Here is a 20,294-nt window from a genome sequence, read left to right as displayed (position 1 = left end):
TTGCAGGTGCCAGGGGAGCATGTGGTACATAGACACACATGGAGGCAAAACACCGATAGACAGTTAGTTAGTTGTTAGTTACTTAAAAGTAGGCCGTCCATCCCTAGTACCCCACTTTAGTGCACCTGTGCACATGCCATGATTGATGCGTGGAGGTCAGAGGTCAACTTTCAAGAACCAGTTTTCTTCTTCCTCTTCCATCCTGTGGGTCCCAGGGACTAAATTCGGGTTGTCAGGCTTTGTGTGGAGTGCATTTGTCTGCTGAGCCATCTTACTCTGTCTTCCCTACTGGTTTTTGAGGTTTGCTCTCGTTCAGGCTGGTCTTAAACTCCTGGGATCAAACTACTATCAACATACAAGTCCATAAGCCTACCACAACTTCCCTGTTCTTAAAAAAGTTAGGTATACCTATAGTCACAAGAACTTGAGATTCTGAGGCAGGAGCTTTACCTTGACTTCAAGGCCAACCCAGCCTATAGAATGAGACTTTGTCTCAAAACAAGAAGAAATTAGAAAATGAATTGATAAAGGAAAATGGATCTGTCTAGAGTTTGGTCTGAAGTCAAAATTTCTGGTTTCTTTGAAGACTCCTTTGTGCCATGTGATGTTTTTCTAAAAACTATCTATGAGAAAATGTTTTGCTAAAGACGCTTAAAAGGGTGTTTTGCTAAGAACAGACACATGATGTTGTTTTAGAGACAGCCTAAAAAAAGGGCATGTGATCTTTTACTAGAGCAGGTGCTTTTTGAAAACACATGATGGCCGGGCGGTGGTGGCGCATGCCTTTAATCCCAGCAATTGGGAGGCAGAGGCAGGCAGATTTCTGAGTTCAAGGCCAGCCTGGTCTACAGAGTGAGTTCCAGGACAGCCAGGGCTATACAGAGAAACCCTGTCTCGAAAAACAAAAACAAAAACAAAGTAGATTTAATGGCTGGAGAGTTGGCTCAGCAGTTACGAGCACTGACTGCTCTACCAGTGGTCCCAAGTTCAATTCCCAGCAACCACATGGTGGCTCACAACCATCTGTAATGGGATCTGATGCCCTCTTCTGGTGTGTCTGATATCAGAGACAGTGTACTCACATACATAAGATAAATAATTTTGTGTGTGTGTGTGTGGGGGGTGGTTGGAGACAGGGTTTCTCAGTGTAGTCCTGGCATTCACTCTGTAGACCAGGCTGGCCTCGAACTCAGAAATCCGCCTGCCTCTGCCTCCCAAGTGCTGGGATTAAAGGCGTGCACCACCACCGCCCGGCTCAATAAATAATTTTTTAAAGCCTACATTGGTCAGATTGGGAGACATTTCAACCAAACCGTAGCCAGCATGGCTGTCTTCAATGTCAGTCCATTCTGAAGTGACTTCTAACAAGTTGAAATCTTCCTGTCTGCCCAGAGGGCCTCAGCCCTTTGTAGCTCCCAGCATGAGATCCTCGGAAAGTTTCTTAGTGTGCATGGTCTCAACATCTAACAGACAAGAAGAGGAATGCAAATACCTCCAGAGCAGTGGTTCTCAACCTGTGGGTCTCGACCCCTCTGTGGGGTCGAATGACCTTTTCACATATCCGATATCTTGCATATCGGATATGCACATTATGATTTGTAACAGTAGCAAAATTGCACTTATGAAGGAGCAATGAAATGATTTTATGGTGGTGGTAGGGGGGTGTGAGTCACCACACCATGAGGAACTGTATGAAAAGGTTGCAGCATTAGGAAGATTGAGAACCATGGATTTAGAATATCCAGGATATTTACTATATCACTTTAAAATTATTTTATTTTATGCACATGTGTGAATGTGTGTGGCGTATGTGCATGCATGTTTATGCCCCATCTGTATACAGAGGCCAGAGGACATCAGGTGCACCCTACCACTCTCTGCTAGCTTTCCTTGAGACTTCTCACTGAATAGACAGCTGGCGGCCAGCAAATGCCAATGATCCCCCTGTTTCTGTCCTGTTGAGGCCCGCACTAGTCCCACGGTTCGGGCGCCAAAAAATGTCACAGCCTGAGCAAAATGTTAAGGCCCCAGCTGCCCCGCGCTTGGCGGCCACTGTATCCTGGCCCAAGCTGCCGCTCCGGTCCGCGGGTCAGGGTTCAGCAAGAGAGAGAGTGAGGACGAACTCAAAGAATGGAGACCAGAGTGTGATTCAACCCCGTTTATTCTTCAGTCTCTCTTCCTAGTCCAAGTCCCAAGTCTAGCTGTACTCTCTAAAGAGTCTCCCTAAAGAGTATATTTCCTCTAAGTGTCTGATTGTCTCATCTCTCTTCTGTCTGCCTCTCACTTCTAAGCCATGACTTTTGGTCACACCTTTAATCATGCCCTTAGGTCTTGTCTCTAAATCTGATCTCTAGGTCACACTCTTAAGTCACACACCTTTAATCTCATACACCCGAGGAAAGTCCTGGGTATCCAAAGCAAGATGTTATCAGAGTGTGCTCAGCTGTTGTAGGCTATTGTAATCCAAGTCTCATGTCAGAGTATATGGCTCTAGATGGCTGCAAAGCTGATAGCTGCTTTCTGCTAAAAGTCGGCCCCCAACAGTGTCCCTCAACAGTGCTGCCTGGGGGGAGGGGTGTGAAAACAGAGATGCTGTGGCTAGCAGGAGGCCAGAGACCCTCCTGTGTATTGTATGGATGCCTCACCTGTAGATTAAAAGGCCTATGGCATAAGGCTTAGGCAGGAAACAGAGGTGGGACATCATCGGGAGGAGAAAGGATTCTGGGAGAGAAGAAGGTGAAACGGACCCTGAAAAAAACGTGAGGAGACAGATGCATGGATGTATGGTACCTAACCACAAGTAACTGCCACGTGGCAAAGTGTAGGTTAAAATAAATGGATTATAATTAGTTATGATCTAGTCAGAGTCAAGCCTAGCTATTTGATCAAGGTATCTGTAAATATAATTTGCGCCTGAGTCTTATTTCTGGGAGTATGGGGCTGGAAGTCAGAACAGAGTCATAACTTCAACATGTTCCCAGTGTGCTGTTCCTGCCAAAATAGTCACTTAAAACTGCCTTTTCTAATAAGCACTTGAGGGGCTGGAGAGATGGCTCAGTGGTTAAGAGCATTGACTGCTCTTCTAGAGGTTCTGAGTTCAATTCCCAGCAACCACATGGTGGCTCACAACCATCTGTAAAGGGATTTGGTGCCCCCTGCTGGTGTGTCTGAAGACAGCTACAGTGTACTCACATACATAAAATAAATAAATAGATATTAAAAAAAAAAAAAAAAAAGCACTTGAGTCCAGAGGGTAACTCACAGCAGGCTGAAAGTCCGACTCCCACCTTCATTTTTCATTTGTCTTCCCCCACTTTGGGTCAGCTGCTTCTGCAGCTGGATAATCTCTCCTTGAGTAATTAACCTATCTCAGCCTCTTCCAGGATAAGGCAGATAAGACTTGCTTGGGTCTTTTGTTTTCGATTTCATGCTGTTCTTGAACTTCCAAAGATCTGCCTGTCTCTGTCCCAAATGCTGGGATTAAAGGCAGGCGTGACCATGCTTGGCTGCAGAGAGCACAGCCTGTGAGCTATAAGGCACTCAGCAATTAGGATGTCCACACAAGATGCTTCTTTTCGATATGCTCAGTTTATTCACACAAACATCCCTTATAATGTGATGCTAATACAAAAGATAAAACAGACATCTCACCAAGTGGGGAACGATTATGGTAGAAACTCTCCAAGTTTCCACTGGGGAATCCTCTCTGGTGAGGGTGCTTCAGTAGCGATCAGGCTCGGCCCACATATGCTGCAGACACGAGGGTAGCACTGATGGAGGTCAAGGAGGTTGTTGAGTGTGTAGGCCAATGGCTAGTGCTGTCGTGCAAACCTATGTGGGTCCACCGAGGCTCAATGGTCACTGAAGCTAGTGCCTGAGGTCACTGAAGCTAGAGCCATGCACAGTTTCAAGTTCTCTTGTGAATGGACATCAACACACAGGCTAGAGACGCTGTGTCTCAGGAGCACAGCAGAGCCACCCTAAAGACCAAAGTTCCAACTTTCGTATCATTTCATTGAACTGTGGCTCTGGGCTCACAAGGCTCACGACCCTGGTAGTACAGCAACACCATCCAATGGTGTCTTAGTCAGGGTTCCTAGTCCTACACAAATGCCGTGATCAAGAAGAAAGTTGGGGAGGAAAGGGTTTATTCAGCTTACACTTCCACACTGCTGTTCATCATCAAAGGAAGTCAGGACTGGAACTCAAAAAGATCAGGAGTCAGAAGCTGATGCAGAGGCCATGGAGGGATGTTACTTACTGGCTTGCTTCCCCTAGCTTGCTCAGGTTACATTCTTATAAAACCCTGGACTACCAGCCTAGGGAAGGCACCATCCACAATGGACCCTCCCACCCTTGATCACTAATTGAGAAAATGCCTTCCAGCTGGATCTCATGGAGGCATTTCCTCAAGGGAGGCTCCTTTCTCTGTGATAACTCCATCTGTGTCAAGTTGACACACAAAACCAGCCAGTACAATTGGCATATCAAGCCTGTCCCTGGCTAGGCTGGTAGGCTGGTACCTGAGCAGCCAGCAGCTGGCCCTGTGGCCTACCTGGAGCTCAGTTTTGAAGCCTAGGTCCTATCAGAACTTCCTGGAGGCAAGTTTCGACATCGTATTATTCTAAGTCACGCAAAATGGCTTTTGAGTTACACAAAATGGTTTTTAAAGCTGTTATTAACACCAGTTAAAATGGGTTTCCCCCTTTGTTCTGTTGATTGTTTGTTTTTTTGAAACAACCAGGCTGGTGGGGTTGCCTCTGTGTCCCGTGTGCTGGGATCAAAGGCTTATACCACAGCACTGCTGCTGCCGTCGCCACCAGACTCCCAAGTTCTTTTTAGCTGATACTTTCTCACAGCATCAGAAAAGCAAACTAGAACAGACACCAGTCTCTAATGACAGCAGCATTCATGGTGACCAGCTTAACAGCTGGTGTTTCTGGACTGAATGAGTATTTAAAGTGTCCTATAGCACAATTAACACAAAATTAAATATTTATATTTTGCTAAAAAGTGACCACAACGACAGTAGCTTCTTCTACAGTCCTGTTTCCATTTTTTTTTCTTCTTCTTCTTCTTCTTTTTTAATTTAAGAAAACTCTTTCAGCTGGGCGGTGGTGGCACACACCTTTTCTCCCTGCACTCAGAAGGCAGAGGCAGGCACATCTCTATGAGTTTGAGGCCAGCCTGGTCTACAGAGTGAATTCCAGGACAGCCAGGGCTACACAGAGAAACCCTGTCTTGAAAAACTAAACAACAGGGCTGGAGAGATGGCTCAGTGGTTAAGAGCACTGACTGCTCTGCCAGAGATTCTGAGTTCAATTCCCAGCAACCACATGGGGGCTCATAACCATCTGTAATGGAGATCTGATGCCCTCTTCTGGTGTGTCTGAAGAGAGCTACAGTGTACTCACATACATAAAATAAATAAATAAATAAATAAATAAATAAAATCTTTAAAAAAAAAAAAGAAAGAAAGAAAGAAAAGAAAAACTAAACAACAACAACAAAAAGAACTCGGTGGAGGGAAGGGTCCACCATTGTGGTTAGCCAAGACAGGGGCTCAGGGCAGGAGGACCTCGTTCCCTACTGCACAGGTGACCCTAATTTGTGGCAAGTTGCCATTACAACCAACCACCACAAGCTCTTTTGTGTAATCGAATTAAGAAGACCCGCATAAAAGCCAGGTACAGGGTTCTCATCTCCAATGGCAGCACCTGGGAAGTGGCAGGTGAAGGCAGGCGGATCCTTGGGGCTTTCTGGCCACCTAGCCTCACCCAGGAAAACTCCAGGTTCAGAGAGACCCTGTCTCAAAAGCGAAGGTGGAGCATGAGGTGAAGGCAGGGCCCTCTGGCCTCCACAGCTGCACACGGCAACCTCTACTGCTCTGCGAGCATACAGTGGGGCTGAGGTCCCAGGGGCAAACCTTTCCATTTCCATCCTCCTTTTGCTTCCTCAGAAAGAATGAGAATGCCCCGATAACGGAACTGGGAGGGAGCAGGGGCCTCTCCTACTCCAGGCACTGCTCTGAGAGCAGGAATAGAAGTTTCTCCAAGCCCCACCCCCACTCCAGTAGGGCTGCTCAGAAACTCACCCAGGTCTTGAAATCTAGGTCCTCCTTCCTCAGCCTCCCCAGTGGAATCACAGGTCTGCCACCATGGCTGGCTGGCTCCAGCCCATTGCTCTCCGCCCCCACCCAGCCCCAGGTGCCCCTCCCAACCTCCCTGCCCTTCGATGGGCATCCTGAGCACTTGCGAGGTTTGGAGCATCTTTTGGGGCCCATATTGAGCTCTAGAAACTAAGAATCTTCATCCGCCTTCAAGTTCCCGGAGCTAAGGCTTTCCGTTTTTCCATCAGCTTCTCTCCTGCTGGGTCTTACCCAGGTCACCTCCTCACTTCCAGGTTAGTCAGGTAAAGGGACAATTCCTGTTCTGCTCTCTTTGAGGAGCCACTGAAAGCCTTCTTGACCTCCTGCTGGCTAAGCTGGGCTCATGTGGTTCCTTTCTCATCTATCCATGCATCCCTCTGCCTAGAAAGTTCCTTTCCTTCCATCATTTCTAAATTCCTAGTCAGCCTTGGGTTCCAGATAAAATGCCACTGCCCCTTTGGAGACCCTGATATTCATCATAGTTTACAACCCAACGAGAAATTCTGTGTGTACGGGGTGTGTGTGTGTGTGTGATGAGTGTAGGTGTCTGGCACACAGGTGATGGTCAGAGCTTTGAACCAAAGCTCTGGGAAAGCAGTTTCTCCCGAACCTTCTGCAGTACTGAGTGGCTCATCAGAACTTCAAGGCTCTGAAGAATTTGAATTGTTGCAGGCCCAGAACCAAATTGGGCCGTTTCCAGCCTTCTCAATAGCCATGGTTACCTACCCTCCTCTGTACCCAACCTTTATAACAATGGGTAAGTCTTTTTGAATGTACCAAACACCAGTGTTTCTTTGAAATGCATTAATTTAGCAGACCACCAGCTTCCAGCATCCTGGAAGCTAAGAATGTTATCTGAAGCCTGCAAGCGAAGTTTCCAGATTCACTATAACCCATCTCTGATGTCTCCACCAATGTATTCGAAAAAGCATCTTGATTTATGGCTTTTTGCTATTACTATAAAAACTTCATCAAATTCTTTCCACGTTGGAACATGGAAACTGGGGAGACCTAAAGCTGTTTGGGGGACATGGTCATTCATATTTGGCTTCCGAATAAGTACTCGGTCCTTTTGAAGTGAGAGTTGTGGGTTTTGGCGGCAACAGAGGACAATCTTGGGTGTTACCTTCTACCTTGAGGTAAGGTCTCTTCTCTGTTTGTCACTTTGTACACCAGGGCCACTGTCTCCAGTGCTCATCTCCCCGGAGCACTGGGATTGCAGACTGTCAATACTGGGTCAGCTTTATGTGGGTTCTGCTGATTCAAACACGTGTCCTCACGTGCAAGCGCTAGCTCCTCGCCCAGAGAAACGCTTATTTGGTTTCTAGCTCTTTAGCCAGGAATGACAACTGAGGCCACCCTTCACTAATACAGTAGCAATGGTGGTGTCTGATACGAAATAAAATCCAAACACACATTTATTAGATGAGGGGTTAGGATATGGCTTAGTGGTAGAGCCCTTGGCTGGCTTCAATTCTCATCACTTAAAAGAGTGCCTAGATGTTTGGAAGGGAAGTGACTTGCAGAAGAAAGCGGGCCGCATCCGAAAGAGCTTGGGCATGCGCAGCGTCCCATCTGACCGAGGATGTTTCATAGGGTCACGCACCCTCCAACCACGCGCGGGCGGTCAGCAGACCCAGAGGGTCTGGGTCCGGAAACCGAGTCCTCCGGACGGGTAGCAGAAGCCAACCTTCAGGCCACGTGGCCAGTGGTCAGTAGCCGATTGGATACTGGCAGCCCCGCCCCGCGGGTCCCGAACTTGGTATTGGTTGTGAGCGGGCCACCGCCTCGAGGTTGGCATCATGGGAGCCGCGGGGCTGGCTGTGATTCTGGGGTTCCTACTCCTGGTCAGGGGCTCCGTGGGTGATGAGGCTCGGGAGGCAGAGGCCGTACGGGAGCTGGTGGTCCGGCTACTGGGACCCAGGCCAGCGGCCAATTTCTTGGTGTCCGTGGAGCGCTCGCTGGCGGACGAGTCGGGCCTGGACACCTACAGCTTGAGCGGCGGCGGCGGGATGCCAGTGCTTGTACGGGGCTCCACGGGCGTGGCAGCCGCCGCAGGACTGCACCGCTACCTGCGTGACTTCTGTGGCTGTCAGGTGGCCTGGTCCAGCTCTCAGCTGCACCTGCCGTGGCCGCTTCCCGCTGTGCCCGACGGGCTGACCGAAACCACGCCCAACAGGTATTGATACTGTGGGTCCCAGCCGGCTGGGGCAGCTGCCTGCACCGTTGGATGAGAACCTGCACGCCTGGGTTGGGGCTGCAGCTACAAACACTCCTGGAGACTGAGAAGGAAGTGCTGGCTTCTGGAGTCTGTGCCTTCAGATCTTGGCTCCCCTCTAGCTGTGTGTTCTTGAGCCGAGTCACTTAGCTTCCCCGCCCCGCCTGCTGCAAATAATGATCGAGCCCTGTTGGCTGAGAACCTGCGCATGATAGTAGAATTTCAAAGGCGTTCTTGTGATCCATGCATGCATTTCATGTCCCTCCTTTGACCTCTCTGAAGATGCTTCGGAGTGACCCTTCCCGAAGCCCTGGGCCTTTATTCTAGCACTTGCCACACTATATGGGCATGACATGTTTGCACATGTCTCCCCTATCAAACTATAGGAACTTCAGGACAGAGACCAATTTTGCCTTATGGCTCTGACACCCTAAGACACCACAGAATGCACTAGGGAACCCTGCGGGAAGTCCTAGCTTCACCTGAGGTGGATCTGGAATGAGCAGGAGAGGGGCCATTTTGAAACCTTTGCCCACTGTCCTGTATGTATACTGTGTTGGGGGTAGTAGTCCAGCACCAGGCTGCCTCTGAAGTGTTCCAGAGTGGTGAGTTGAGGCATCCCATATGTCCCCAATAATGTCCCCTACCTGCAGGTACCGCTATTACCAGAATGTCTGCACTCACAGCTACTCCTTCGTGTGGTGGGATTGGGCCCGGTGGGAGCAAGAAATTGACTGGATGGCGCTGAATGGCATCAACCTGGCACTGGCTTGGAATGGACAGGAGGCCATCTGGCAACGGGTTTGTGCCATCCTGGCCCCTCACACTCTCCTACCTGCCTTACACACCCCACTGGCCCTGGGGATCTGAGGCTTCCCACGGTGGGACAAACTATCTGGCAGTACACGCCCATAATTCCCAGGTAGAGGTAGGAAGACTCAAGAGTGAGTTCCGAGGCAGGAATTGAAGTAGAGACCTTGGAGGAACACTGCTTCTATCGGCTTGCTTCCTGACTTGGTCCATTTGCTTTCTTATATACCCAGAACCACCTGCTTAGGGATGGCACAGCCCACAACAGGCTCAGCCCTTCCGTGTCAATCACCATATCAAGAAAATGCCCCAAAGGATCCCTTTCAGGCCAATCTGATGGGGGTATTTTCTCAATGGAGGCTTCCTCTTCCCAGATGACCCTAGCTTAAGTAAGGTTGGAAAAAAAAAAAAAAAAAGCCGGGCGGTGGTGGCGCACGCCTTGGGAGGCAGAGGCAGGTGGATTTCTGAGTTCGAGGCCAGCCTGGTCTACAGAGTGAGTTCCAGGACAGCCAGGGCTACACAGAGAAACCCTGTCTCGAAAACCAAAAAAAAAAAAAAAAAAAAAAAAAAAAAAAAAAAAAAAGCCAAAGACTCCCTGGTTTGAAGAAAACCTCTTTACCTCTTTGTATCCCAGATCATCACAAAGGTGACACTTTAGTGTACGTCCTTCTCACAGAGCTGTTTAATGGACCCTGAGCTCCCTGTAGGCTGAAGTCCAGATCTAGCTTAGTAGCAATAGAACCCAGCTCAGAGAGGAGGAGCAGGAACTTGTTCAGTGACGTGGTGAATGGGGACTCGTGTTGATAGGTGGGGGCTCCTCCTGCTCCACAGGTATACCTGGCCTTGGGCCTGACCCAGTCAGAGATTGATAAGTACTTCACCGGTCCTGCCTTCCTGGCCTGGGGACGCATGGGTAACCTGCACACCTGGGATGGCCCCCTGCCCCGTTCCTGGCACCTCAAGCAACTCTACCTGCAGGTAAAGTGTGACTAAGGGAAGGTGGAATGGGTGCTGGGTGTTCACAGACCCAGGGATGGGTGTTTAGCTAGCTTCAGGGCTCCTGAATGGCCTATACATCTATCTAAATTCCCTCCCTGAGAGAGCAAGGGACTTCCCCAACAGAGGTCCTGTCACATTGACCTCTATCCCTCCCAGCATCGAATCCTGGACCGGATGCGTTCCTTTGGCATGATCCCCGTGCTGCCTGCCTTCGCAGGGCATGTCCCCAAGGCCATCACCAGGTGAGGTCCTCCCTCCCTGTTCAGCTCTAAGGGAAAAGGGTTGTCCTGCAAAGCATGATGTAAATGCTGAAACTGTGGATGTTGGTGCAGCCACTGCAGTGACAGATTACTTGGTGACTGTGACTTGGTTTTCTTGCTTGTAAGATGGAATCATTGTTAGGTATGATGGTACACTCTTCTGACCCTTGTACTCAGGAGCCTGGGGCAGGAACCCCACCCCAGAGCAGCCTGAGCTACATAGAAAAACCCAGTACACACACACAGACACACACACAGACACACACACACACACACACACACACACACACACACACACGTATATACACACTCAGGAGACAGGCCTGCTGGAGAGCTGTCTCAGCTAAGAGCACCTGCTGCTCTTACAAAGGACCATGGTTCAGTTCCTAGCACCCACATAGTAGTTACCAGCCACCTATAACTCCAGATCCTGAGGAGCTGGTGACCTTCCAGGCACATCATACACGAGGTGCACAGACATAAATGCAGAGAAACATTCATACCCATAAAATAACAATCAATCTAAAGTATTCCCAGGATTCCTAAACAGTTAACATCAAACTTAGAAAACTCACCACATTTTAAAAGGTTTTCATTTATTTTATGTGTATGGGTGTTTTGCCTGTATGTACGTCTGTGTACCACATCCATACCTGGTGCTCTTGGAGAGCAGAAGAGGGCATGGGATGTCCTGGTGCTGGAGTGACAGATGACTGTGAACTACCATGTAGGGGCTAGGAATCAAACCTGGATCCCCTTGAAGAGCAGTCAGTGCTCTTAACTGCTGAACCATCTCTTCAGTCCCTAACTTTAATATGTGTGTGTGAATAATTTATATATGTTATATATAATTATTTAATTAGGGAATGTTTAAAGAAAAGGAATGAAGAATTACTCAGTAACCAGATAGCTCCTTCACCTGCTGGCCTGAGTATTGCCAGGCACAGAACGTTAGCGAGTAGCTACTCTTGTGGGTGGCCTAGGGAGTGGGCTGCTCTCTGTCCTTGTTTTTGAACTGTCTTCTCTTCTATGGCTGGAGAGAGAGACCTTCAAGGTCTGGATGAGGCTCCTCCCCCTTTGTGAAGCTTTGCCAGCCAACACCTGCAAGAACCCTTGTCACACCTGGGAGCACCTGCCTCCCACCACTGTCACAGTGTGTGCTGCCAGCTGCCGGCTGCCCGGGATGCCCATGTGTGCCCGTGGCTCTGTCCCTAACAGGAAGAGATCATTGGTAGAGCAAGATAGCAGAAGCTTTTTAGACAGGTGACTCTTAGGGACAGTGAGGAAGAACCGGTAGATAAGCCTTAGGGGTGGAGGGAAGGATACCAGGCAGGGGACGGAGCATGCATAAGTATGGGGACGAGAGAAACCCAGGCACCATCCAGAAGGCCACAGACGTGAAGCTGGTAAGGGGTGAAATGCCAAGACAAGCACTGTATCAGCCTCTATCAACTCTAAGCCTTCCCTCCCCCCCCCCCCAGGGTGTTTCCACAGGCCAATGTCATCCAGTTGGGGAGCTGGGGACATTTCAACTGCTCCTACAGTTGCTCCTTTCTTCTGGCTCCAGGGGACCCCGTGTTCCCCCTCATCGGGAACCTCTTCCTACGGGAACTGACCAAGGAGTTTGGTACAGATCATATCTATGGGGCTGACACCTTCAATGAGATGCAGCCTCCCTTCTCTGACCCCTCCTACCTCGCCGCCGCCACCGCAGCCGTCTATGAAGCCATGGTCACTGGTATGGCGCTTGGGATAGGAAACCCTCTGAAACACCAGGGAGGGAGGCTGGGTGGGAGGAGGACCTGTATCCAGGTGATACCATGCTTTCCTGCTCAACAGGCCTCTGTGCACATATGCCATCCTACTTAAAGACACTGGGTGCTGAGTGGCCAGTGACCTGTGACCTTGGGCATATTCTTTCCCTTCCACAGTTTGTCGCTTCATCTGTGCAGTGGGGCTTGCTCGTGGACCAGGATGCCTAGCCCTGTTTAAAAAAAAAAAAAAAGTCACCGAGTACAACCTAATGGAAAAGATTTTAAGCCAAGCATGGTGGCATATGTCTGTAACACCAGTGCTTGAGAGGTAGAGGCAGGAGGATCAGGAGTTCAAGGCCAGCCTGGGCTACTTGAGACCCTGGACTACTTCAAAAGGGGGTGGTGGCAGCAAGGAGATGGCTTAGCGAGCAAAGGCACTCAAATCTAATGACCTGAGTTTGATCCATGAAACCCACAAAAGATTGGAGGAGAGAACCAGCTCCACAGAGTTGTCCTGTGACTTCCACATGTGTGTTGACATATACATGTCATACCCATGAACAACAACCATCATCACCACCATCATCATCACCATCATCATCACCATCATCACCATCATCACCACCATCATCATCACCATCATCACCATCATCTTCATGTTTTTATTTGGAGCCAAGCATGGTGGCACATGCTTTTAATTTTTGCACACAGAAGGTAGAGGCAGACAGATCTCTATCAGTTTGAAGCCAGCCTGGTCTATGGAGAGAATATCAGGACAGCTAAGGTGATATAGAAAAACCCTGTCTCAAAACAAAACAACAATTTTTTTTTTTTTTGCTTTTCTTTTGTTTATTTTTTTCAAGACTGGCTTTCTCTGTGTAGCCTTAGCTATCCCGGAACTCACTCTGTAGACCAGGTTGGCCTCAAACTCAGAGATCTGCTTGCCTCTACCTCCTGAGTGCTGGGATTAAAGGTGTGCACCACCACCGCCCAGTAACAATAAAAATGTATCTGTTCTCCACCTCATTGTTAAAGTAGGTTGTGTGGGCCAGACATTACTCGTGTATCCTGTCACACAGACGTGAGGCCAAGACTCTGTTCTACCACTTATAGAGTAGAAGGGGCCCAATTGAGAGAGAGCCCTCTGAGAGGTGCCCTGTCATCCTTGAAAGAGAGGGACACATTGGTACAGTCTCTCATGCCGTGGTGGCCCCTCAGCCATCAAATTATCTCATTGCTACTTCACAACTATAATTCTGCTATTGTTATGAATCATAATGCAAATATCTAGTATGCAGGATATCTGCCATGTGACCCCCGGGAAAAGGTCATTTGACCTGCAGAGAGGTCCAGACTCACAGGTTGAAAACAGCTGCTTTTAGAGCCTTTGTTCTTTCAATTGAAAGTTACGTTTATTTGCGTGTGTGCGTGTGTGCGTGTGTGCCACACCTGGTGCACATGTGGAAGTCATCGGATAGCTTGTAGGAGTCTGTTCTTTCCTTCCAGGATGTGAGCTCCAGGGTAGAACTCTGGTTGTCGGGTCTAGCACAAAATACCATTCCTAGCTTGAGCTTCTCAAAGGCCCGAGGCTTGACCTTTTTTATTTCACAATGGAGATCAGGTGTGAACTTTAACCTTTAATCTTGAGCCCTTGGAAAACCGTTAAAGCTTTATGCAAACCCAAATATGCCAGTATTCGGATATAAGGATTCTCAGACCCAACTCCTGGATGTCCTGATCGGCAGGTCCAGAATTTGGGGACAGGCATCCGTGTCTTCATTTCTCTGGGTAGCTCTGATATCTAAGAAGCTAGATCAGTAGTGTCCCGGAATTTCGGGAGGCAGATGGACAGTGGAGCCCCGATGATGGCAGAATAGCCCGATTTCCTCAACAAAACCACTTCTCTCATCGCCTCTCTTTGTCTTCTGCCCACTGTAGTGGACCCTGATGCTGTCTGGCTGCTCCAAGGCTGGCTCTTCCAGCACCAGCCCCAGTTCTGGGGCCCCTCTCAAATCCGGGCTGTGCTGGAGGCCGTGCCCCGTGGTCGTCTCCTGGTTCTGGACCTGTTTGCTGAGAGCCAGCCTGTTTACATGCGCACAGCCTCCTTCCATGGCCAGCCCTTCATCTGGTGCATGCTCCACAACTTTGGGGGCAACCATGGCCTGTTTGGAGCCCTCGAGGATGTGAACCGAGGCCCCCAGGCAGCCCGCCTCTTCCCCAACTCGACCATGGTTGGCACTGGCATAGCCCCTGAGGGCATTGGCCAGAATGAAGTGGTCTATGCTCTCATGGCTGAGCTGGGCTGGCGCAAGGACCCTGTACCAGATTTGATGGCCTGGGTGAGCAGCTTTGCCAGCCGCCGATACGGGACCTCCCAGCCGGATGCAGTGGCAGCCTGGAGGCTTCTACTCAGGAGTGTGTACAATTGCTCTGGGGATGCGTGCAGTGGGCACAATCGAAGCCCCCTGGTCAAGCGGCCATCTCTACAGATGAGTACCGCTGTCTGGTACAACAGATCAGATGTATTTGAGGCTTGGCGACTGCTGTTAACAGCTGCTCCAAACCTGACCACCAGCCCAGCCTTCCGCTATGACCTGCTGGACGTCACCCGCCAAGCAGTGCAGGAGCTGGTCAGCCTGTGTTATGAAGAGGCACGGACTGCCTACCTGAACCAGGAACTTGATCTCCTGCTCAGGGCTGGAGGCCTGCTGGCCTATAAGCTCCTGCCTTCACTGGATGAATTGCTGGCTAGCAGCAGCCACTTCCTGCTGGGTACCTGGTTGGATCAGGCCCGGGAAGCGGCTGTGAGTGAGGCTGAGGCCCAGTTCTACGAACAGAACAGCCGCTACCAGATTACCCTTTGGGGGCCTGAGGGTAACATTTTAGACTATGCCAATAAGCAACTGGCAGGACTGGTGGCCGATTACTACCAGCCACGCTGGTGCCTCTTCTTGGGGACTCTGGCTCACAGCCTAGCCAGAGGTGTCCCCTTCCAACAGCACCAGTTTGAGAAGAATGTTTTCCCACTAGAGCAGGCTTTCATCAACAACAAGAAGAGGTATCCCAGTCAGCCCCAAGGGGACACTGTGGACCTCTCCAAGAAGATCTTCCTCAAATATCATCCCCAGCCTGACTCTTTGTGACTGTGCAGCCATCCCCGGGACCTGCTGGAATAGGTCCTTAACTCCAGACAAGCACAGGCTGCTCCCATGTCTGGGAGAAGGAGCCAGGGTCTGACAGTGAGTGACAGTAACGGCTTGGAGGGAAACGAGGTGCTTTCTTCCACCCCAGACTTGGGGATAAAAGTACCGTTCTCTATGAACAATAAACTACTGAATCTGCCTGGGTCTATTAAATTAAAGTTCCATACATTGCTGGCGTCCTTGGAAGGGCTCAGGTGCACATGGGAACCCTGGTGTGGAGATGGTTCTCCCTGGCCCTCACATCAGCTCCATTTTAATACTGGTCCCCAACCTTAGAAGGCCTACAGCAGCAAGCTGACAGTTATAACTGTCCCTGAGAGTGTAGTGAGTGGTATGCGCCTGGAATAAGAACCCTGAAAAAGTAGAGGCAGGAAGATCAGAAGTTCAAGGCCAACCTCGGCTCCATAATGAGTCTGAAGGCAGCCTAGGGTATACAAGGTAGCCAGCCTGTCTCCAAAAAGCTAAAAATGAGGCCCTTGCCTTTAATCCCTGCGTTCATGGGTCAGAAGTAGATGGATCTCTCTGAGTATGAGGCCAGCCTTGTCTACTCGGTTGTCTCAAAACCAAACAGGAAGTTCCATGGACAGAAGTGCTTTCCCTGTAGTCAGATCTGCCTAGCACTGGTCAGTTTGAACCTAACAACCAGCTGCTACGACTATACAGAGCTGTGTGCTACTTTGTAGAACACCCTTCCCCTGACCAACTGAGGTAAAAAAACAACACCCTTTTCTTGTGCTTTGACCCACACCAGGCTGGGGAAAGCCTGCCAGGGACCCAACTCAGCCTTGAGATTGCCAGCAGACACAACAAGGGGTGGGGACACTGTGGGCAGGAGCAGAGCAAGCAGATACCCAGCCCTAGCCTGCCACTAGGACCCTTCACGCTCTGAACTTAAGTCATTTTCCACATGGACCCCACAGTAGTGCTCATTACCGGCTGCTCCTCTGGAATTGGCCTACACTTGGCCGTTCGTCTGGCTTCGGACAGGTCCCAGGGCTTCAAAGGTATAGGAAGGGAAGAAAGGTCTGGAGGCCAGGGGAGAGTCCCTAGAGGTAAGCAGAATGACGAATCTTTGTCCTCTCCCAAATTTTAGTTTATGCCACATTGCGGGACCTGAAGGCACAGGGACCATTGTTGGAGGCAGCTAGGGCTCGAGGATGCCCTCCTGGCTCCCTAGAGATACTGGCATTGGATGTCAGAGACTCTGAATCTGTGGCAGCTGCCCAGGCATGCGTGACTGAGGGTCGTGTGGATGTACTGGGTAAGCCTCCCTGAAACATGTGATAGGAGTCCAGTGTCTAAACTGTGCCTGGAGTTCAGGGAGCATGGGAGGATGACAGGGGAGGGGAGAGATCGGTGCACAAGTGGGGTCTGTTCTCCCCTCAGTCTGTAATGCTGGCCGCGGCTTGTTCGGGCCTCTGGAAGCCCATGAGTTGAACGCTGTGGGTGCTGTGCTGGACGTGAATGTGCTTGGGACCATTCGGATGCTGCAGGCCTTTCTGCCAGACATGAAGAGGCGCCACTCCGGGCGTGTGCTGGTGACTGCGAGTGTAGGAGGCTTGATGGGTGAGCAAAAGGGACAGAATAAGAGGTTCAGAGTACAGTGAGGAGCCGCAGGGCCTCTGCAACCGTGTCTCCCTTTCTAGGGCTGCCATTCCACGAAGTGTACTGTGCCAGCAAGTTTGCGCTCGAAGGTCTCTGCGAGAGTCTGGCGATCCTGCTGCCGCTCTTTGGAGTTCAGTGAGTTACCAGCCCTCTGGGACACTCTGAAGCGTGGGAACCCCAGCACCAGATCTAGCAAATGCTCTGCCTCTGGCCCTCCTTCTCCAACTCCGGTTGTATGCTAGATACTATGCAGGGAGCTTGGCACAGGTTATCTCACTTCAGGAGCCACCCTAGCTCTTAAGGCATACTGGGATTCGTAAACAGAGCGAGTAGGTGACTGGACCCCAGATGGACATGGGAGCCCTTCCCTGGCAGCACTCTGGCTCTGTAAGCGCTATGGTTCTGTCAGCATCTGCTACCAGTGTTCAGTCCCTTTCGGTGCCTTCCCTTAACTAGGGTCAAGCTTGTGGTCCCGGCCACTAACTGTTGTCGTCACTCCTTCCCCTTCTTCTACCGCTTCCTCTGCCTTCCCCTTCCTTCCCCTTCCTTCCCCTTCCTTCCCCTTCCTTCCCCTTCCTTCCCCTTCCTTCCCCTTCCTTCCCCTTCCTTCCCCTTCCTTCCCCTTCCTTCCCCTTCCTTCCCCTTCCTTCCCCTTCCCCTTAGTGTGAGCCTCATCGAGTGCGGGGCAGTGCACACAGCCTTCTATGAGAAGCTGGAGGGCGGCCTGGGCGGGGCTCTGGAGCGAGTAGATGCGCAGACCCGCCAGCTCTTTGCGCACTACCTGCGTAGTTACCAGCAAGCCGTGAGCGAAGCGCAGGACCCAGAGGAGGTGACGGAGGTGGGTGCAAATGGGGTCTCAGGGCGCAGTCTCTGGGTGGGGCGTGGTGATGCTCTCCCAGGGGTGCCACGCAGACACAGGCTGCTCCTCCTGCTTTAGGTCTTCTTGACTGCAATTCGAGCCCAGCAGCCCGCGCTGCGCTACTTCTCCACGAACCGCTTTCTGCCGCTGGCCCGGATGCGCACAGAGGATCCCAGTGGCCGCAGCTACGTCGCGGCCATGCACCACAAGGCCTTCTCTGATCTGCAGGCCCAGGAGGATGCCAAGGCTGGGGCCCAAGTCCCGGGGGACCCCGACACGGCCTCCAGCGCCCCCATTTGTCTCCCTGAGTGTGCAGCCCCTAGGGTGGCATCTGAATTGGGGTGGTCAGCCTCGGACAAACCGGGTCAGGACAAATCCTGTTACCGGCAATAGATCTAAACCAGCATATCTCTCTCTCTCTCTCTCTCTCTCTCTCTCTCTCTCGTTAGAATGTGTTTTGTTTTGAGACAGGATCTCACTATGTAGCCCTGTCTGGATTGTAACTCATAAAGATCCACCTGCCTCTGCCTCTGCCTCCTGAGTGCTGGAACCTTAGGCGTGTGCAACCACACACTTCTCAGAATCCTTCGAAATAGTGCAAGCGTCTTCATGGGTCAAGATAAGAGGGCTGATATCCAAGGTGCTAGGTTAAGGGGTTTTTCTTTCAATAAATAAATAAATTATTATTATCATGCATGATGTGGAGGGGAACCCGTTCCATTGTTGCAGAGTATGGAGATTAGGTGACTAGAGATTAGATTTGTTCCCTCCCCCACCATGGGGTTCAGGGATTGAACTCAGGTCTTCAGGTTTGAACTGTACGTGCTTCTAACCCAGAAGCCAGCAAGTTGGGACAGGCTTTAACAAACCACACCCGATTTTTGTTGAATAGTGTCTTGTGTAGCCCAGGCTGGCCTAGAGCCTGCTATGTTGCTGAAAATGACCGAAATGTCTAATGCTCTGTCCTCCCCTTGTGTTACTAGGGCCAGGCTTGGGGGTCCCTACCACTAACATATAATCATGTATTCCCACGTATATGGGGCAGGTGTGTGTGCATGTGTCGAGGTCCATTAAGTCAGGAGTCTTGACTTGCTCCTTATTGTTGACACAGGGTCTCATTGGAATTGGAGCTTATGATTTCAGCTTGTCTAGACTAACAGCTTGCACTCAAGAATCCTAGGTCTCTGTCGCCCTAGTGCTGGCATTACAAGAGGACACCAAGGGAACACCTGGGTTCTGGGGAATCTGAATGGGGTTCTCTGGGCTTTATCCAGGAGTCCCTGCATCCTTTCTCTTCCTCGCTTCTGATCTCATGGCCTCCTTAAAAGCTTCACTGACAGTTGTTTTTGTTGCTGTTTGTTTGTGTTTGTTTTTTTTGAGACAGGGTTTCTCTATAGCTCTGACTGTCCTGGAACTGGAACTGTAGACCAGGCTGGCCTCAAACTCCACCTACCTCTCTGCCTCCTGAGTGCAGAGATCAAAGGTGTGTGCCACCATCGCCTGGCTTTGACACTAATCTTTTAACTGGTTCACTTTCCCTGGTTTATGATTGTACTGGGTTGTCAGGTCTTTGCTATTTTCCTGAGTCATCCAACCTAAAAAAGTATTCCTTCCACTCCAGCAGGGGTCTTTCCATCTGTTTTAATCTTTAGTGTCTAATCACCACCAGATGTATTCTGGATTTATTATGTATCCATCCCATCCCAAGCCCTTCACGAATCAACTTCAGTGACCTTTGTTCTCTGTTCTCTCCTTTCTACCTAGAACAGTACACTAAAGAGACACTCACTGAATAAAAGCTGTGTAGGCTACATAGTGAGATTCTGTTTCAAAACAAAAAAACAAGCAAATAAAAAAAGTAACTGTGCCAAATGTAACATTAACACTTGCTTTGATTCCCTTAAATGCCTCTCTAAAATCCAGTTTGGATTGTTTCCTGCAAGAGGTTCGATTCCTTAACAAATTAGTTACTTTACAAGGCCAAATTTCCGGATCACAGCACAAGTGTCTCCTCTCCCCCCTGAGTGGCTGCAGCACTCCAGTCCCGTCCCCGCCCCTCCCCCGGCCCCGGCCCCGGCCCCGGCCCCGCCCACAGTTTAGGGCTTCGCTATATAATTCAGGCTGATCTCAAACTCAAGCAATGCTTCTGGGGTCGCACATCGAATCTTGAGGCTGGTTTGCTTTCTTTTTCGCTATCTCCGTAGATCTGAGATGTTTTCTGATGGGCATCTGGCTTTCCCTCCACGCCCGCGACTACCAACTTAACTTTTCAGTCTTCATTAACTTCTCCGCGAATCCTGACCCTAGGTCTTCTTCCTCCCCCACCCCCACCCCCGCCCCGTGGCCAGTGATCCCTGAAGCCCAGAGAATTCTATAGAAGGCACCAAGACTTCGCCTCTAGGTGTCCCAAAACACTCAGGAAACCAATTTCCCGTGTG

The 20,294-nt window shown here is 50.2% G+C and overlaps 2 protein-coding genes across 5 annotated transcripts; both read left to right on the top strand.

Moving 5' to 3' along the window:
• Nucleotides 1–7,901: 7,901 nt before the first annotated feature.
• Nucleotides 7,902–15,531, top strand: Naglu (N-acetyl-alpha-glucosaminidase). Of its 2 annotated transcripts, XM_034507203.2 has the most exons (6): nucleotides 7,902–8,327; nucleotides 9,020–9,167; nucleotides 10,008–10,154; nucleotides 10,332–10,417; nucleotides 11,917–12,173; nucleotides 14,128–15,531. In XM_034507203.2, exons 1-6 carry the CDS (start codon nucleotides 7,951–7,953, stop codon nucleotides 15,330–15,332), a joined length of 2,220 nt encoding a protein of 739 aa, XP_034363094.1. In that variant the 5' UTR covers nucleotides 7,902–7,950; the 3' UTR covers nucleotides 15,333–15,531. The 2 variants fall into 2 exon arrangements, with proteins under 2 accessions (XP_034363094.1, XP_076791899.1); XM_076935784.1 differs by lacking the exon at nucleotides 10,332–10,417 and having other exon boundaries at nucleotides 7,931–8,327.
• A 149-nt stretch (nucleotides 15,532–15,680) lies between these two features.
• On the top strand, nucleotides 15,681–19,733 carry Hsd17b1 (hydroxysteroid 17-beta dehydrogenase 1). 3 transcript variants are annotated; one of them, XM_034504657.2, is made up of 6 exons: nucleotides 15,681–16,396; nucleotides 16,486–16,653; nucleotides 16,779–16,958; nucleotides 17,039–17,132; nucleotides 17,661–17,835; nucleotides 17,935–19,733. In XM_034504657.2, exons 1-6 carry the CDS (start codon nucleotides 16,300–16,302, stop codon nucleotides 18,247–18,249), a joined length of 1,029 nt encoding a protein of 342 aa, XP_034360548.1. In that variant the 5' UTR covers nucleotides 15,681–16,299; the 3' UTR covers nucleotides 18,250–19,733. The 3 variants fall into 3 exon arrangements, with proteins under 3 accessions (XP_034360548.1, XP_076791902.1, XP_076791901.1); XM_076935787.1 differs by having other exon boundaries at nucleotides 17,916–18,233; XM_076935786.1 differs by lacking the exon at nucleotides 16,486–16,653 and having other exon boundaries at nucleotides 15,681–16,444.
• Nucleotides 19,734–20,294: the final 561 nt, after the last annotated feature.

Source organism: Arvicanthis niloticus, chromosome 6 (assembly GCF_011762505.2).
Source record: "Arvicanthis niloticus isolate mArvNil1 chromosome 6, mArvNil1.pat.X, whole genome shotgun sequence".
NCBI classification, from domain to species: domain Eukaryota; kingdom Metazoa; phylum Chordata; class Mammalia; order Rodentia; family Muridae; genus Arvicanthis; species Arvicanthis niloticus.
This window is presented reverse-complemented; position numbering and strand designations above follow the sequence as displayed.

What these genes read in the sequence shown, in the direction of transcription:
- Naglu (XM_034507203.2), top strand. Translation starts at nt 7,951, where the DNA reads ATGGGAGCCGCGGGGCTGGCTGTGATTCTGGGGTTCCTACTCCTGGTC. An exon ending in AGGAGGCCATCTGGCAACGG is followed by an intron (nt 9,168 to 10,007) that starts GTTTGTGCCATC and finishes CCTGCTCCACAG; the next exon opens with GTATACCTGGCCTTGGGCCT. An exon ending in GTCCCCAAGGCCATCACCAG is followed by an intron (nt 10,418 to 11,916) that starts GTGAGGTCCTCC and finishes CCCCCCCCCCAG; the next exon opens with GGTGTTTCCACAGGCCAATG.
- Hsd17b1 (XM_034504657.2), top strand. Translation starts at nt 16,300, where the DNA reads ATGGACCCCACAGTAGTGCTCATTACCGGCTGCTCCTCTGGAATTGGC. An exon ending in CAGGTCCCAGGGCTTCAAAG is followed by an intron (nt 16,397 to 16,485) that starts GTATAGGAAGGG and finishes CCCAAATTTTAG; the next exon opens with TTTATGCCACATTGCGGGAC. An exon ending in GGGTCGTGTGGATGTACTGG is followed by an intron (nt 16,654 to 16,778) that starts GTAAGCCTCCCT and finishes TTCTCCCCTCAG; the next exon opens with TCTGTAATGCTGGCCGCGGC.